This window comes from Gaeumannomyces tritici (genome assembly GCF_000145635.1).
Source record: "Gaeumannomyces tritici R3-111a-1 unplaced genomic scaffold supercont2.6, whole genome shotgun sequence".
Lineage (NCBI taxonomy): Eukaryota > Fungi > Ascomycota > Sordariomycetes > Magnaporthales > Magnaporthaceae > Gaeumannomyces > Gaeumannomyces tritici.
Genome location: NW_008804550.1, coordinates 929,836 through 944,787, shown reverse-complemented (window position 1 = coordinate 944,787; position 14,952 = coordinate 929,836). Strand labels below are relative to the sequence as shown.

The window sequence follows — 14,952 nt, the reverse complement described above, 5'->3', positions numbered from 1 at the left end:
ATGACCCCAGCAGCGACATATTCTACTTGTACAGGGCTGATGGAGCTTTCTCCACAGTGCTGGTCACCAAGAGCAGAACAGGGGAGCACGAAACGCTGCGCAGCCTCGCACAGAAATTTCGCCTCATTGGATCGTGAAAACTCGTAGAGCTGAAAGCTATAGGCTGTAAAATTTTCCTTCCGACACCTCTTTTCCCACTTCCTATCCCCAGACATGCTTGGATAGCTGGAAGCTTCCACGCCTCGCTTTTTGCCAGCAAAGCAGCTCGAACCACAAGACTCGCTTCTACCGACATCGTCCCCTCAAGGACTTGCGCCTTCAGAGACATCGCCTTTTGAGATTTCAGTCTGATCCCAGTTTACCGCAGTGCTTTGTTTTTGCTAGTCGTTATCCTGCACACCATACTCAGGCATGTACTGCTAGGCGATGGGTAGATTCTATCAGTACAAACAGATGGAACAAAGTTCTGTACAAGTTCCGTGCAAGCCCCATACATCTATGCAGGCCGTGTCATCCAGTGGATGAACTGTTCTGGCTGGCCCGCCCGCTCCGGCGGATTAGGTATCGAGATGTCTTCCCTGATCTCAAATCCAAAATTCTCGTAAAGATACCTCCCCATCCTCGTGGCCTCAACTACAGCCTGCAGGTCAGGTGTCAGAAGCAAGCTTTTCGTTTAGGGACTGTGCCGTGGCTTTGCGGGGCCCCTACCTCTAATCCCAATCTATTAGCTTCATCAACGCCGTACTTCATCAGTGTTGCTCCGACACCACGGCGCTAGTACGCTAGGTCAACGCTCATGATGTCCAATGCTGTTGCGCGACCACGATTAGCGGCGAATGGGACGATTGGCGCCCCAGCGGAGCCGACTCGCACACATATATATGGACGAAACTCACACACGAGGTGGCCGCCGCTCTCTTTGAGCGCGGCCCAGCGGCGGCGCGTAAACTCCCACCAGATGTAGTCGGCCCACTCCTTGGCCTCCTTGTCGCGCCACTGGTCGCCCTTGAGGCTGCCCGGCCCGACGTCGGGCGCGAAGCCGTCGTAGATGTCCCACTTTGCGAAGCCTACGATGAGGCCCGTGTCGGTGTCGACGGCCTTGCAGAAGCGCGCGGCGCGGCCGGTGCCGGAGGGGTCGCGCAGCGCGGAGCCGAGCCAGCGCGCGCCGTCGGCGCGGCCCTGGGGCGTGTCGTGGGCCGGGAACAGCGCGTCGATGTAGGGGTGGTCGTGCCCAAAGGCCAGCGAGACCACCTCGAAGCACCGTTCCAGGTCCTCGGGTTCGCACAGCCCGAACTCGAACGGCATGGTGGCTGCTTGGTGAGGAAGGGAGGTGGGTGTGCTCTAAACTGATGGCCAACCCTTGTGGTGGAGGATGGGCTATCGAGAATTTCTGGCTCGTGTTCTGACCCGGGTTTGGGGGGCTTCAAATATCAGTCCTCTGCGGTGGGTTGGAAGGAAAGAGGGGGAGTCAGTCTGCTAGTTCAACGCCCCGCCAAGAGACGGCCGTTGCGCTAGATGAAACGTAGTAACGGAAAGCGAAGCGCAGACAGACAATATCGGCGGGATAGACAGTTCGGAGGAACATTATGATGTGGGAGGTATGCTTGGACTTGGGATTTCATATATTGGGCTGCATGTCGCTTGCAGTATGCCGTTTGTAGATCTCCCCCCCCAGCCAATGCCAGACATGGGCCGAATTCACCTCTGACTGTGGCCCGCCGAGCTGTGCAGGCAGCCAAGGCCGGGAGAGATGACCTCCCGCCTGCGCACCTGAGGGCTGGGCAGTGTTTCGGCGCCGATGCAGCGCCCCCAACGGAGGTTGTCCCTCTCGGCGCGCCCAAACTTTGTTTTCATCCGGCATTTCTAAATCCACGTGGGGCGCGTCCCAACGTCTGAACCTTGTATTCGTGTTTTCGCCGGGCATGCGACTTGTGGCCAGTGGCATCTTGCAGCGGCCACCTAAGCCCGGGAGGGACACGAGAACGGGCTGCCCTCTCTCAATCTGGAAATTTTGCGAGAGACGAAGCATACCTAATTAACAAATTTGCTCTTCTATCGGCGGCGTGCAGAGCAGGGGTTAGGCAGGTAGCCGAGTTGAATATCACAGCCCTCTTCCAGCCCAGTGGCTGCCACAGTAAAACGCCGGCTCGGCTGCCAAGTTAACAGGCCAGCCTAGACAGCCCGCCCGAGATGACTGCCATCGGAGGTGGGGGCAGATTCCAAAGTTTTTGTCGGAGACATCGGACTACGACCGGTCTAGGCACCCACCGCCACCACCCGATGCTTTCGTGCCGGCCATCAGCGGCCCTCCTGGGTCGCTCATCCGTCCAACTCCGGGTGATCGATGTTTGCGATCCTATTCTAGCCCCTGGCGACCTGCCAGATCAGGAAGCCACCGCCGGATTGAGCTGCGCGCCCGAGTCGCTCTAGGAGCACCTCCCGGCGCGGCAGCTCGTGAATGACACGCGATTCCTGACCATCTCAATCAAGCGGCGTGCCGGAACTGGAGGCGTGGTCAAGAATTTCCCCCGAGGACCCGGTAGTCGTTGGCCGTCTGCTGCTCCACCTTTCTCGGATCCCTGACGATGAAGCGGGACGCAGGAAGGAAGCTCCCGTGATTCCACCATTGCATCCTGCCGAGGTCGGGGAGTATCAGCGAGCCCTTGGGCCTGGGGATCGAGTTCTGGCTTGCCAGGAACTCCATACCGTGAATTGAAGGGTTTCCTCCGGCGTATCTCGGTGATCGGCCGACCCAAGTAGCGTGCGTACCAAGAGAAAGGCTTGGCCGAAGATGAATTTGACCAGTCCCGCCCCTTGCGGTGCTATCTCTTATTCCCACATTATTTCCTACACCGACACCTCTGGCTTGGCCTCAGTTAAATGAGAAGCAGCCCTAGGGGACATTTAAAACCGAGACCCAAATGCCATTACCTTATCCCCACCCAAAATACCAACGCAGTATCATGTTGATCCCAGAGGACAGCCAGTTTCCTCGTCGAACGGGGACTTATACAATTTACAATCCCCCAGCGAGCCCGTAACCATAACATGAATAGATGTACCCACTCCAACTTTTCATTAAAAAGTGTCCTGCTTGTAACTTGGCTGCGACGGAGAGGCGATGGGCCACGGCCCACAGGGATAGCCACCATGCCAGAGGGCCAAATGCGAAGACCCCAAGCTTGTTTCTGCCTGCTGGCAGGCCTTTCTCCTCTCCGAGACGGACAAGCACATCACGTCCCTTCTCGTCGACATCTCGGCCCTGGCCGTCCGGGTCGCAAACGAGGCCAAGAAGCGGCACAGCTTCCTGAGCGCATTCCTGTTCGGGTCCGCTCGCTATTCGACCTTGTTGGGGCTGGTTTAGGCGCTCGAGGCCCGGACGGCGATTCTTCATTTGTTGTTGAACCACCACACCTGCCGCATCCTGTCCGACATGCGGGGCCACATCTACAACCCTAAGGAACACGGCGTTGGGGTAGGAGCAGCGCGGGCCGCACTGCCGGAGCTGGAGAAGACAAAGACCGAGGCGGCTTTCGAGGTCCGGACCATGGACTCCGGGAGCAGCAGCACATCGGATCTTGAGGAGCGTCCAAGAACCACACCCACCGCGGTCGCGACGCAGGGCAACAGGGTGGACGGCCAGGTCGGGCTCGTCAGCCTCGACAACGACGACGCGCTCAAGGGCACGATCGCCTCGCTAGCCGCAGGCGCAGCGTCCATAGCTGCGGGGCAGGTCGCCATTGTTCTCGTCTGCCCCGGGCCCAGCATGTCGCACGGCGGGGCCTGGGCCGGGCTCGGGTCTGCTGGAGCGGCTTCTCGGATGACGCTGCCGGCACCACCGCCTCCACCGTCGCCATCGCCATCGCCGCGTGCGAATGTTGAGGATGTTACAGAAGTGGAGGATGAGAAGGTAGATGACGAGAAGGTTGACGATGAGAAGGTGGATGACAAGAGAGCATACAACGAGAAAAGGTCGCCTTGACTGTTGGGCAGCATAAATCCAAACAAACATGGGAGGCAGCGGAAAGATCAGGAGAAACTGGGAAGCGTCTCGACATAATAAATAATACCGATAACTTAACAAACGCTTTTAAGGTGCTCGTCCCATTCATGATGCTCCCCTCTCTCACGCCTTCCTCCCCTTTTCCATCTCAACCTCCCTCATCCTCGCCACGCAGTCCCTCGCAACGTCCCGCGTAGCCGGCATCAGCTCCTCCGTCTCCGAAATAGCCTGCAGCCTGTCTCGCCAAAAGTCCCAGCGCGCCATGCAGTACCCCTTTCCTACCCCGAAATTGTTGTCCCTGTTCTCCCCCGGCACGTCGCTCGGGAAGACCGGGGCCGGGTCCGCGACGCAAGCATCATAAAAAGCACCGCCGCAGATTGCGATCCAGGGATGCACAAACAGGACGGTGTAGTCGAGCATCCGGACCGACCTCGACATCTCGATGTAGGGCTCTTCACCATCCTCGAGCCCCTCCTCCTCCTCCTCTTCCGGGTCGTCGGCATACTCGTACGTGGCCGACTTGGGGTCCCACGGCGTGCTCTCCAGATATTGACGCAGCACGAGCGCGCCCCGGTCGCGCCAGGCCGCCAGGTGCTTCATCGCGTCGTCCGACTGGGGGCCGGCGAGTCCGCGCGCCGTCAGCTTCGCCATGAAGGTCTCGGCCAGGAAGCTCTCGGCCGCATTCTTTTTGAGGTTTCTCTCGACTCCAGATGCTGTGGTTCCAGCTTGTCAGCGACCGCTCTCGACGTTCTAGAAACGGTGTAGTGATGACTTACGACTCCAGTTCGTGTACTGGCCAAAGATATCAGGAAACTCAAGCGGCTGCTTGTAGTCGCCCGGGGTTTGCTGATGGGCGACCACGACGAGATCCAGCAGCCTCTCTTGGTGGTTGGGCAGCTTGTGGATGGCGTCTCGGACGCCGTACCAGACCCGCCCGCCCTCTTGCGAGTTCAGATCCAGGCGGGCCACCACGTCGGGCGTGTCCTTGCTCGGGTCTCGGACCAGGTCCGTCATGGCGGCCAGGCGCGACTCCGTAAAGATGGGCCAGCGCGCGCCGCGAGGGTAGCCGCGGTCCGGAGGATTATCAATCTCCGCCTTCATCTCCGCGAGCCAGGCGTCGGCGTCGTCGGAGAAGACGAGCAGCGGGTGCGTAGGGAAGGTGTATATCTGCGCCATCTTGTTGATTGGCCAAATAGAGTGAGAGGTGCAAACAGAGACAAGGAGGGGACTTTTCGCGTTGGAATCGTGTGCAAGATGGTTCAATGGGGATGTAGGCTGGTACGTCGAGGACGCAATGGATAAGGAAAGGTCGAGGTCGAGGTCGAACGACCAGCGGGGTTAGAGCGGGGAAAATATAATCTTCCCAGCTCGAACAAATTCCCAATCTGGTCCTTTCCTGCGTGTTGCAGACGCGGCTGCCCGGGCAGGAAGGAGCCAACGGATTCGGTTGGTGTCACCGCGGCAAAGACGGCTCCAGGGGGCGGTGCCGTTAAGGTACATCAGTAGGTACATAGGCAGGTGCGTCCAGCAGCAGATTGGACAATACGGGAGTTCCGTCTGACGGCATTAATTAAGTTTTGGCCTCCAGGATGCAGTTAGCTTAAGACATCAGCCGCGAGGCGACCAACCACAACACCAGGCTCGCATACATCGACACCAAACAGCTAAAACTAAAACGCCTTATCGTCCACAGCAGCCTGACCTTCGGCTCCTGGCGAAGGCAGGAGCCGGCGATTCCTTGGCGAAGCTGACTTCGACCTGGGCGCGGAGCCTGCTGTGTCCCGGCGAAGCAAACCGCATATGGCCTGTCTTGTCTAAGCCATGACTTTCGGCTGCTCCTCTAGATGGCGAAGGCGGCGCCCATTGGCATCATGTGTCCCGAAGCTGCTAATAACGCCAATCACGGCGGGATGCTCGGCGCCTTTTCACTGGTTTGTACGCCCACCTCGTATAGACGAGACTGCGCTGACATTTTCCCATAGCCTCCCCTACAGGGAAGAAAACAACACCAGAGCCGGACTGGAGTCGTCCAGACATAGTATTCATCTTGGAAACGCCATGTCTCTTTCATCTATAAAAGCCCTGACAGACTCTGGCAAGATCAGATACTGTCCGCTCCACTAACACAGCAACAAACCACAGCAGCCACCTTCCCATAGCCAGTCTTCCCCTGTCTATCCGCATCATTTCCACTCCATCAAGCCCCCTAAACAACAAACCTCCACCAAACCACCCCCAAACCCCCAAAATGGTCGCCATCAAGTCCCTCTTCGCCACCGCCGTCCTCCTGGTCACCTCCGTGACCGCGGACTACACCTGCCCCCAGGTCCAGTCCCAGCGGTTCGGCCTGAACCCGCGGCACGTCTACACGTCCGGCCAGGCCACCAAGGTCTTCACGAGCGAGGCCCTGCCCGTCTGGAAGGGCAAGCCGAGCACCTTCGTGCCGCCCGCGACGGGCGACCCGCACTCGTACGGCAACAGCGACAACATCAACTTTGGGCCCGCGGGGTGCAACAAGAACCTGTTCGCGTACCCGATCGACCCGGCGGGCCTGCCCGCCAACGCGCCCAACCGGGGGTCGGACCGCGTCGTCTTCAGCGTCAACTGGAACCGCAAAGCCAAGAAGTGGGACCTCAAGATGTGCGGCGTCATGCGGCACGCCCCCAACGGGAGGGACTTTGTTAACTGCCCTTAGGAGCTTTTGGTATTTTTTTTTCTATTGTTGGTGCTTGGACAGCAGGTTTTAGCATCGAGTTGTTCCTTGTTCTTTCTTTGAGCTCAACGCAAGTAGCTACTTTTGTCTGGAGAGACTGTAAAAGGGATCCCACACTAGCCCTTGATACTATCTGGGCTCCAGTTAAAAGTCACCATCACCGGTGAATCTTCCTATGCGATGATGGTCCAGCTGTGATAATGTCCACAATGTTGCATCGCCTCCCTGACGCATTGAGTAAGCGAGATTCCGTTCTGACGGATGAAGACACAGGCACCCTCCTGCGCGAGGCCAGCTGCGAAGAACCGATGATGCTTATCGCCGGCCGTTCGCAGAATGCGCCTGCGTGCTCGCTCGTACTCTCCCATCTTCAAGCTGCTTCCCCAGCCTCTGGCGGAGCGCTCGAGGCCTAACAATGTGAAATTGCTGCCGTAGATGTGTTTGGAAAGCAAGGTTTTTTTCGCTGGCAAGCTTCCAGGAAACGGGGATGCTGGATAGCGGCAATTGCACATGGCCTTTTCTCACTCGAGGAGGTGCGAGGTTCAATCGACTCCTCATGTACATCGTCTTGTCGGCATCCTCGCAGCATAGCGAAAGGCCCAACGATACCTCTGACCGGGATCGCGCGTTGGCTTCCGGAACTCGTTGGAATGTTCCATCCTCGGCGAAAAGCTGGATGCTCCCCAAATCCAAGCTTTCGGGGATGGGGGCCTCTGCGTTGCCGGGCGTCTCCGGCTCTTCAACAAGCATCTTGTATCGCCCCGTCTTGCCGCAAGCATACAAGGAGCCCGGGACCACCCGGTATGTCGCGACCTCGCGTTTGTAATAATCCAACGAGCGGCTGGTGCTTCCTCTCACACTTTCCCCATTATGATCTGCACTACTCTGCGCGTGTACTGCCAGCGGGGAAGCAAAGACCACGTATCCCTCGCTCGAATACGCAGGAGCCAGCGGGTTTGACACCTTCACCGGCTCTCCACAGATGCAGGGCCTGATGAGCGAACCCGGACGAGTCGAGGTGGGCCGGGTTTGGTGAGGGGTTGCGTCTATTATCGCCACCGAGCACCGGGAAGATATTCAGGCCGCGGCTTATACATCGTACGCGGGTGCGGAAACCGAAATAACCCACCTCTGTTCAGCCGCAGTGGATTCTCCAGCTTGGCGACGGAAGCTGTGGAAATGATCATCCCACGATCATTATTTTCGGCTCGTCACATGCGAGTCAGACAATCCCATCCACGTCGAAGCGGGGAATCTCATAACGTTTGCCATGGCCTAGGATCAGACTAGCTGCATCAGCTCCTTCCTTCGCGCCAGGGACACATCCCAAGGGAGAGTCGTGGTTGGCTGGAGAAACAGGCAGAATGGGGCCGCCGTGCATGTCGGCCGGGTGCAGTGCCGGGGTGGGTACCCGGGCCAAAAGCTAGAGGCCGGACGGCAAAGCTTATTGTTCTCACCGACGGCATGCGGAGTGGCGCCAGGAATAGCATCATGTCGATTGGAGCTAGCGCCCGGGTAATCTAGAGTCGGGTATGCTGCCCATATTGATGACCAAGGTGACCATGCTGCACGTTTTGGGCAGGTCGAAGGCATCGTCGGACCGGGGATCCTCGCTCGAGGTAACCAAAACACCCCAAGCTTGGCCAGAGGCCGTATATAAAAGGGGAGGGATACCACCGTTCGAGAGAGCTTTCTCGACGACAGGCAAGACACCACAGCCCCAAGGACAGCAAGAGCAATCTTCCAGGTGTGTGGGCAGCCTCGCCGCCCAAGTCTCCTCCCAGAGGCCAACACCGTTCACTAACCGTTCCGAACCACAGCCAAACGCCAAAGACCTTGCAACAACAACAGCCACCCTCCCAGCCAAGATGCGCTTCTCCTCCGTCGCCGTCCTCCTGGCCGCCGCGCTGGCCTCGGCCGTCTCCACCGACGACGTGGTGGCCCCGTCCCTCCTGGGCGTCGAGGCCCGCGGCGCCGACGAGCCGGTGCTGGAGCGCGAGGTCATGGACCTGGCGGGCAAGATGGTCAAGCGGGCGTGCGACTACAGCGTCAACTGCAAGTGCGACTCGCGCGGCAAGCAGCTGACCGTGTGCGGCAACTGCCGCTGGAACAGCGGCTCCGGCCCCTACGTCGTCACCCGGAACAGGAAGCTCAACCACATCTACGAGTGCTCCAAGGACGGCACCAAGTGCTGCTCCTACGGCCCCGCCAACGACTGCGGGACCAGCGGCGCTAGGTGCATCATCAACTAGGGGATGACAGCTCGGTGGGTGGGCATTGACAAGAATGACGGCGATGACATCGACAGGCCGCTTCGGCAAGCATCGTGGGACATTTCAGGAGAGGAAACAAAAAGTCCATGAAAGACAAGAAAAAATTCCCTTCACACCCTCATTTAAGCCACCTTTGCAAAGTACCACCAAGGGTTTTTGCCCAAAATAAAGCACAGTCTTGCTCTCTGTGACAGGTCGAAATGGGTCAAGGTTTCCTCGCTGGAGAGCGATCGCTGCTTCCAGGCTCTCGTGACGCTTGAAGGCAGGTGGCTTCTGGCGTCATGGCATTTTGGTGACTTGAGTGGCTGGTGATCGCAGCCCCAGCTCCTGCGCCCCACCTGCCTGCTTGGTGTGACTCCTTCTCCGGCACGCCCCACATGTGTTTTCTGCCGCAGGTTTGCTTTGGGCGGTGTGGCTGGATTTGATGGAGAAAAAATGTCGGCAGCAAAATGTCTGCAGCAAAATGCACGGGCCAACAAAGCGATGCCTATATATACCACCCTCGCTCCCCTTCCTTTGCCTGTTTTCTTCCTTTTTCCTTAGCTCTCTTTGCCTTTTGGCTTAGATCAAGTGTAGTATCTGTTCTTTTCAGTTTAATCTCTGAAACTAGTCTACGGACTAGAATCATACGATTATTCTTATTTTTGCCACTCGAGGGATTCCCGCTGGGCTTGCCTATGGTTTCCCTCACTGTGTCCCTCGTATTACACTGCCTCGAGGTGACGCGAACAGCTTTTTTCTTTTTTTTCTCATTGCACGTCCGGGCTTGCCCAGGCTGTGAAGAGGATCAGACATGCTTATGAATGTCGTGGCTCTTCATTCTTATGCTTATGCTTATTCACCCTGGCAATACCATGTTGACTCGGCGGCCTTGTGGCCTGGTTCCACCTCGCGTAAGGTGAAGGAAGGTTGGCTTTTCGCAGGACAGGGCATATTGGTAGTTGTTGCGTCACCGCCACCGTCTTCAATCACGCTGCAGCACAGAAATCGAGAAAATGCTCAACCCAAGTTCGGCTCGGTGCATTCCGCGGGCTAGCGACAATTATCTTCCTGGCTATGTCCCCTTGCCCGACGTTTATATCTTGCTATCCAACGCCTGACATGGAAGTGTCATGGTTAGTATCTGCACACAAGTTTGCAGGGGAGCAGCGACGAGGACTTACCACGGCGAACCGGCTTCTTGCCCGGATGCGTTCGCCATACAGCACCAAGACCCAAGGCACAAGCGTCAGCACTACCGCGATGCTTCCGAGCACGATGCCAGCATTGGCCGGCCCCAGATTCTGGAACAGCGTCCCAGTCACGAGCGGAAAGATGCCGCCGAGGATGTTGCGGCAGCAGCTCTGCGCCGCGAGCGCCGATGACGCGTAGGTCTGGTACACGTCGGCGAGATAGTTGAAGGTGGCCAGATACACCGAGAAGATGCCTACCGTCGCCACTCCCACCCCCACGGTCGGAACCATCCAGTGCGAGTCCGGTCGAGATGCGAGACCAAAGAGGAAGAGACCTACGGGTAGCAGTGTGGCCGACAAGCAGGTGAAATAGAGACGGGACTCGGGCACATCGGTTGGTAAACGCCGGCGGAGAAAGAGCCACACGGGGGACAGCGTGGCCGTGTCGACGTCCGAGTTGGCGTCCCAGTTGCGGTGATGCAGGAGCCGCTCTTGGAGAATGCTGACGGCCGTGGCGACGACGGAGCCGACGATCATGGCACCAAAGACGTAGCCCGCCTGCCTGATGCGCCAGCCGTACACGACCTCGAAGACGAGAGGGATGCCGCCAAAGGTCAAGTAGAGGACACCCCACGCGAACGAGACCCAAAGTGAGAAGAAGAAGACGACGGGCTCTGTGAACAAGAGGTGGAACGGCCGGGACACCGAGATGGAGATCACCTTGCCGATCGACGCCCTCTCCTCGTCAGATTTGACCTTCCACCGGATCCGTTGGAGGGAAGTTGACGTCGCCACGGACTCGCGCCGCGACACAGCCTTCTCGTCGGCGCTCTCGGCTGTTTTGTCCGGCGTACCCGCCTCCAAGTCTGAATCTTGCCCTCCCCCTCCACACCGGAGCGTTGGAGCGTCTTCCACCCAGACGCCGTAGTAGCCCTGCTGCTCCATCTCCTCGTACCACTTGTTCAACGCCCGGGCCTTGCGCGACAGCAGGATGGAGCCGCGGCTCTCCTTGAAGAGCACGATCAGGGCGACCATGAGCACGCCCGCGGCGATGACCTGGTGCCAAAAGACCCACCTCCACGCGCCGCGGGCCCCCCCGCCGGCGATCTCGGCGCCGGCCATGGGCCCCAGGCCGGTGCCGACGAGGACGGCGCCGCTGAAGAGGGCCATCGGGGTGTTGCGCTCCTCGGCGCGCCACATGTCGGCGATGACGCCGCCGACCATGGTGCTGAAGACGGAGCCGCCGACGCCCGTCAGCAGGCGCGCGGCCAGCATGGCGGCCAGCGACCGGGCCGCGCCGCACGCGGCCTGCGACGCGACGAAGACGACGCCCGACGCGGCGAAGACGGGGTACCGCCCGCCCACCTCGGACAGCGGCGCCAGCACCATGGGCGCCAGCGCGAAGCCGAAGCAGAAGGTCGTGATGCCCGCCAGCGCGGCCAGGTGCGTCGTCGACGCCGCGCCCGTCCCCTCGTTGTGCAGGTCGGCCGCCATGCCGCGCGCGGGGGGCGCGTACGAGCCCGCCGTGTAGGCCGTCAGGAGGGTCGCGACGCACGAGAGGAAGAGCATCAGGTTCTTGCGCCCGCGCGGCCAGAGCAGCGGGTCGGCGAAGCGGGTGAGGTCCGGCGCGGGCGCCGTGGGCGTCGTCTGGTCGTCCTGGCGAGGCGTGGTGTCGGGGATCGGGAGTGGAGTGTCGAACGTCAGGTAGAGGTGTGTGATCTCGGTGTTCTCGTCGACGACCTCCCTCGCCGGCGAGGCGGCCGTCTGCCTGCTGGCGAGGCTGACCGCTCCACCCTGGTGGCTGTGGGTTGCGATATCATCCCGAGAGGGGTCCGTGTGCCCCCTGGCACTGGAAGTCATTCTGTCTCGATAAGCTGTCAGACATCAACGACTGATAGAGCAAGTTGTTGAGGGTGTCAAGGAGTATCAAGACCTACTGCGTCCATGTCCAAGACAAGCGACCCTGCCCGAGGTTGATGGAGGGAGGCTGGCTTTTGAGCATTTCCCACAAATAGGGCTTCTCCACATGTACAGCGTAGCGAGAGTCCGGGGCCTCGTGTGCTGGCGGCGCCGGATGGGAATGGAGGTTTTGACGGGCCCACCAGGGTTCCCGTCGGTTGCGGGAATAGACGGGGACAGCGGCACATTCCTCCCGGCCGGGGTACAATCCCCCAAGAGCTAGGTCTACGTAAACCGTCGTCATGACTTACACCGTCATGCTTGTATTCTACCATCTCCTCCCGCTGGCGGACGTGCGGGCGTCCCCTTCGTTTAGGCTTGATCTTACGTACAGCACGAATGCCCGTTTACGTAGGTGGAGATGAGGGGGGGCTTTTGTCCGCCCACCTCGCCAAGGCGTCAAGATTAGCCCCTGGCCAGCCGCTGGACGGATGCGGATCGCTGGGGAAGAAGATCCAGATGCATGGTACTTCAGCGCTCAGCACGCGGCGCCGAGTGTTTCGTTGAAGGATTCGCCCAGTGGGCCACGAACCAACCGATGTCTTTTTTTGTGAAGACGCAGTTCGGCTGGGATGGGCGTGATAGGGAAGCCGGCGAAAAGCGGGCAACCCCGCCTTATTCCCGGGCCTGGCCGTTGACGAACAAATCAAGCCCCCAAACTGGCTGGGACGCATCCCTTAGCACCAGCGGAGCTGAGGGTCGCAAAATGCAGCCGACAACAGAAAGATACAGCATGTGGTGTGCTGGTGCTGGTTAGTGCGGGCTGGAGCAAGGGTTGTGCAGCGATGCGAGAGGAAGAGTGCAGCCGGCAGATTGTTCCAAAGCGCCCAGCATCGTACATTACCCACGCCCGCAGCGTTTCCGGCCTGAGCGTCCACGATTGAGACTAGACTGGGGGAGATGATGGCAGAAGTATCGTTTTCCTGCCCGTTTCAGAACTCCTCAACATTTTCATCCTTCCCCTCCCAGCCCACCTGCCTGTCGTCTTGGCTGCGTGCAGCACCACGGAAATAGCGCTGCGGGAATAGTACGGTGAAGGCGGCGGGATAAGCTCGGTGTCTGGTGTAGCTTCGCCAAGATGGATTGCTTCTAGACCCGCGCGAGCGGAAGAGTATGGGCCCCCTGCGGGCGCGCATTTCTACCGAGATGGATAATCTGCATTCCGATGTCCCGGTGGGCGAAGCCGAGGGTGCTGGACTTTCTGGTTCTCGCCCGCGCTGCCGGTTAAAAGTCGGCCGAAAGAACCGCGCGGCTCCCTGAAAGCTAAAATTCTTGTTGCCCCACCATCAATGACGAAAGAAGCACGACTCCGTTGCAGAGGTCTGGCGATGCGCTCTGGCGACCACAACACTTTTGTGACATACATCGATTGCGTGGTTTGACTTCCAACCTCGAACCTGGCGAGATAGCCTGGAACCCTCCACCGAGAAAAGAGAAGTCCTACAACAAACAAGGAAAAATGGTCCAGACATTCGGCCCTGAGCCTCCGCCGGGGATGCGCCCCGCGCCTGCAGCCTTCGATGCGGAGAATGCGCCAAACCACGAAAACGTAAGTCGACATGCTCGCGCCACGCGCCGCGCGTCGGGCCGGCCGTGCGGATAGCGACAGTAGCTAACAAATGGCAAACAGATCGAGATGGCGTTTGCGCAGAAAGGTTCGTTCCCACATACGATATTCCTGATCACATCCTGTTCTGCCACGCGCCCAACGACCCCGCATGTCGCGACGCGGCGCGCCCTCCGCCTGGGAATCGCCACCGGCTGACAGATTTGGTGCTTGCCGCGCAGTGATCCAGCACATGGAGACGTACTGGAAGATCCTGAAGAATAAGCGAGGGTCCCAGCTGCGCCTCACAAAGATGGACGACGAGATATACGAGCACCTCAAGGCCGACTTCCCCGAGCTCGACCCGGCAGAGGACATCGTGGAGGACAAGCTCAAGAGCAAGGAGGGCAAGGAGAGGTGGCGCAAGTTCATGATGGTGTACGAGAAGAAGGTGGAGGACTTCAACTTTGGCACCATGTTGCGCGTCAGCCCCAAGGACGACGTGGACACGGAGGAGAGGGTCATATTCGGTGGGTTGTCTTTTTGTACTGTGCTCTCTATCCGGGGAGGCAGGTGTGCTGATTATTCTTGCCGTCCGCCACAGTGCCGAGGATGCAGTTCTACGCCTTCGAGATTGCGAGAAACAGGGCCGGGCTCAACGACTGGGTCTACGAGCAGGCACATCCGGAGGAAAAGAAGGAGGACAGTGCGAGTAGCTGAGGCGGAAGTGTCTAACAGCAAAGAAAAATCATTTATGCGTGCCATGTTGAGAATGACCCTGTGTTGCCCTTGCCGATTGCAATCCAGCTTAGAAGCTTGATCGGTAGGTTGCCTTGCTCGCCAAGACTGGCAGGCGCCGGTCGATTGGATGGACCCTGCGGTGAACATTCCATTCTAGTTTACCTCGCCTTTATTGGAAAACACCCTGGAATGCCTTGTCTACTATGGTCATAATAGTCACGGTTGCCATCAAACGCGTGCGCCGCAACTTGGGGACGAAGGGCGAGAGAATTTAGTATCGGTAGGCCAAATTAGAACACATAATCTGCAGTTTGATGCATCTAGCACTGTTGCTGATTGCTTCGGTCGCATCTGATCGATAGGGTAAATCTTGGTATTGTTCCTGCGCACCTCGACGCCGTCGTCTCGTGGACAATACGAACCCGCACTCAAACAATAACAAAGGCATCGGCATCACGGGCATATTAGCGGTTTCGCTTGCATAATGAAGAATTTTTCCTCATTTCCTTTCCTCCTTCCTTTCCATTTCTAGAATCCGTCTAGTC

The 14,952-nt window shown here is 58.7% G+C and overlaps 9 protein-coding genes across 9 annotated transcripts; 4 read left to right on the top strand and 5 right to left on the bottom strand.

Moving 5' to 3' along the window:
* Positions 1-265: 265 nt before the first annotated feature.
* On the bottom strand, positions 266-1,305 carry GGTG_10696 (hypothetical protein; the record flags this gene model as incomplete). Its single annotated transcript, XM_009228571.1, has 3 exons — positions 266-640; positions 709-809; positions 897-1,305. The coding sequence occupies 2 exons, from the start codon at positions 1,303-1,305 to the stop codon at positions 775-777; spliced, it is 444 nt and encodes a 147-aa protein (XP_009226835.1). The 3' UTR covers positions 266-640; positions 709-774.
* Positions 1,306-2,361: 1,056 nt separating this feature from the next.
* Positions 2,362-2,704, bottom strand: GGTG_10695 (hypothetical protein; the record flags this gene model as incomplete). The annotated part of the gene is made up of 2 exons (XM_009228570.1): positions 2,362-2,472; positions 2,537-2,704. 2 exons carry the CDS (start codon positions 2,702-2,704, stop codon positions 2,362-2,364), a joined length of 279 nt encoding a protein of 92 aa, XP_009226834.1.
* Positions 2,705-3,335: 631 nt separating this feature from the next.
* On the top strand, positions 3,336-4,086 carry GGTG_10694 (hypothetical protein). The gene has a single exon (XM_009228569.1). The coding sequence runs from the start codon at positions 3,434-3,436 to the stop codon at positions 3,980-3,982; it is 549 nt and encodes a 182-aa protein (XP_009226833.1). The 5' UTR covers positions 3,336-3,433; the 3' UTR covers positions 3,983-4,086.
* Positions 3,982-5,379, bottom strand: GGTG_10693 (hypothetical protein). The gene is made up of 2 exons (XM_009228568.1): positions 4,780-5,379; positions 3,982-4,716 (listed from the first exon to the last, which is right to left on the bottom strand). Exons 1-2 carry the CDS (start codon positions 5,177-5,179, stop codon positions 4,127-4,129), a joined length of 990 nt encoding a protein of 329 aa, XP_009226832.1. The 5' UTR covers positions 5,180-5,379; the 3' UTR covers positions 3,982-4,126.
* Positions 5,380-6,081: 702 nt separating this feature from the next.
* On the top strand, positions 6,082-6,719 carry GGTG_10692 (hypothetical protein). The gene has a single exon (XM_009228567.1). It carries the CDS (start codon positions 6,252-6,254, stop codon positions 6,696-6,698), a length of 447 nt encoding a protein of 148 aa, XP_009226831.1. The 5' UTR covers positions 6,082-6,251; the 3' UTR covers positions 6,699-6,719.
* Positions 6,720-6,889: 170 nt separating this feature from the next.
* On the bottom strand, positions 6,890-8,097 carry GGTG_10691 (hypothetical protein; the record flags this gene model as incomplete). Its single annotated transcript, XM_009228566.1, has 4 exons — positions 6,890-7,142; positions 7,279-7,762; positions 7,846-7,887; positions 7,980-8,097. The coding sequence occupies 4 exons, from the start codon at positions 8,095-8,097 to the stop codon at positions 6,890-6,892; spliced, it is 897 nt and encodes a 298-aa protein (XP_009226830.1).
* Positions 8,098-8,278: 181 nt separating this feature from the next.
* On the top strand, positions 8,279-8,968 carry GGTG_10690 (hypothetical protein; the record flags this gene model as incomplete). The annotated part of the gene is made up of 1 exon (XM_009228565.1): positions 8,279-8,968. One exon carries the CDS (start codon positions 8,279-8,281, stop codon positions 8,966-8,968), a length of 690 nt encoding a protein of 229 aa, XP_009226829.1.
* Positions 8,969-9,378: 410 nt separating this feature from the next.
* On the bottom strand, positions 9,379-12,653 carry GGTG_10689 (hypothetical protein). The gene is made up of 2 exons (XM_009228564.1): positions 10,153-12,653; positions 9,379-10,085 (listed from the first exon to the last, which is right to left on the bottom strand). Exons 1-2 carry the CDS (start codon positions 12,019-12,021, stop codon positions 10,065-10,067), a joined length of 1,890 nt encoding a protein of 629 aa, XP_009226828.1. The 5' UTR covers positions 12,022-12,653; the 3' UTR covers positions 9,379-10,064.
* A 926-nt stretch (positions 12,654-13,579) lies between these two features.
* GGTG_10688 (hypothetical protein) lies at positions 13,580-14,386 on the top strand (the record flags this gene model as incomplete). Its single annotated transcript, XM_009228563.1, has 4 exons — positions 13,580-13,669; positions 13,751-13,775; positions 13,909-14,196; positions 14,271-14,386. The coding sequence occupies 4 exons, from the start codon at positions 13,580-13,582 to the stop codon at positions 14,384-14,386; spliced, it is 519 nt and encodes a 172-aa protein (XP_009226827.1).
* Between the last annotated feature and the right edge of the window lie 566 nt (positions 14,387-14,952).

What these genes read in the sequence shown, in the direction of transcription:
- GGTG_10694 (XM_009228569.1), top strand. Translation starts at nt 3,434, where the DNA reads ATGCGGGGCCACATCTACAACCCTAAGGAACACGGCGTTGGGGTAGGA.
- GGTG_10693 (XM_009228568.1), bottom strand. Translation starts at nt 5,179, where the DNA reads ATGGCGCAGATATACACCTTCCCTACGCACCCGCTGCTCGTCTTCTCC. An exon ending in CCAGTACACGAACTGGAGTC is followed by an intron (nt 4,717 to 4,779) that starts GTAAGTCATCAC and finishes CTGGAACCACAG; the next exon opens with CATCTGGAGTCGAGAGAAAC.
- GGTG_10689 (XM_009228564.1), bottom strand. Translation starts at nt 12,021, where the DNA reads ATGACTTCCAGTGCCAGGGGGCACACGGACCCCTCTCGGGATGATATC. An exon ending in CAAGAAGCCGGTTCGCCGTG is followed by an intron (nt 10,086 to 10,152) that starts GTAAGTCCTCGT and finishes CTTCCATGTCAG; the next exon opens with GCGTTGGATAGCAAGATATA.
- GGTG_10692 (XM_009228567.1), top strand. Translation starts at nt 6,252, where the DNA reads ATGGTCGCCATCAAGTCCCTCTTCGCCACCGCCGTCCTCCTGGTCACC.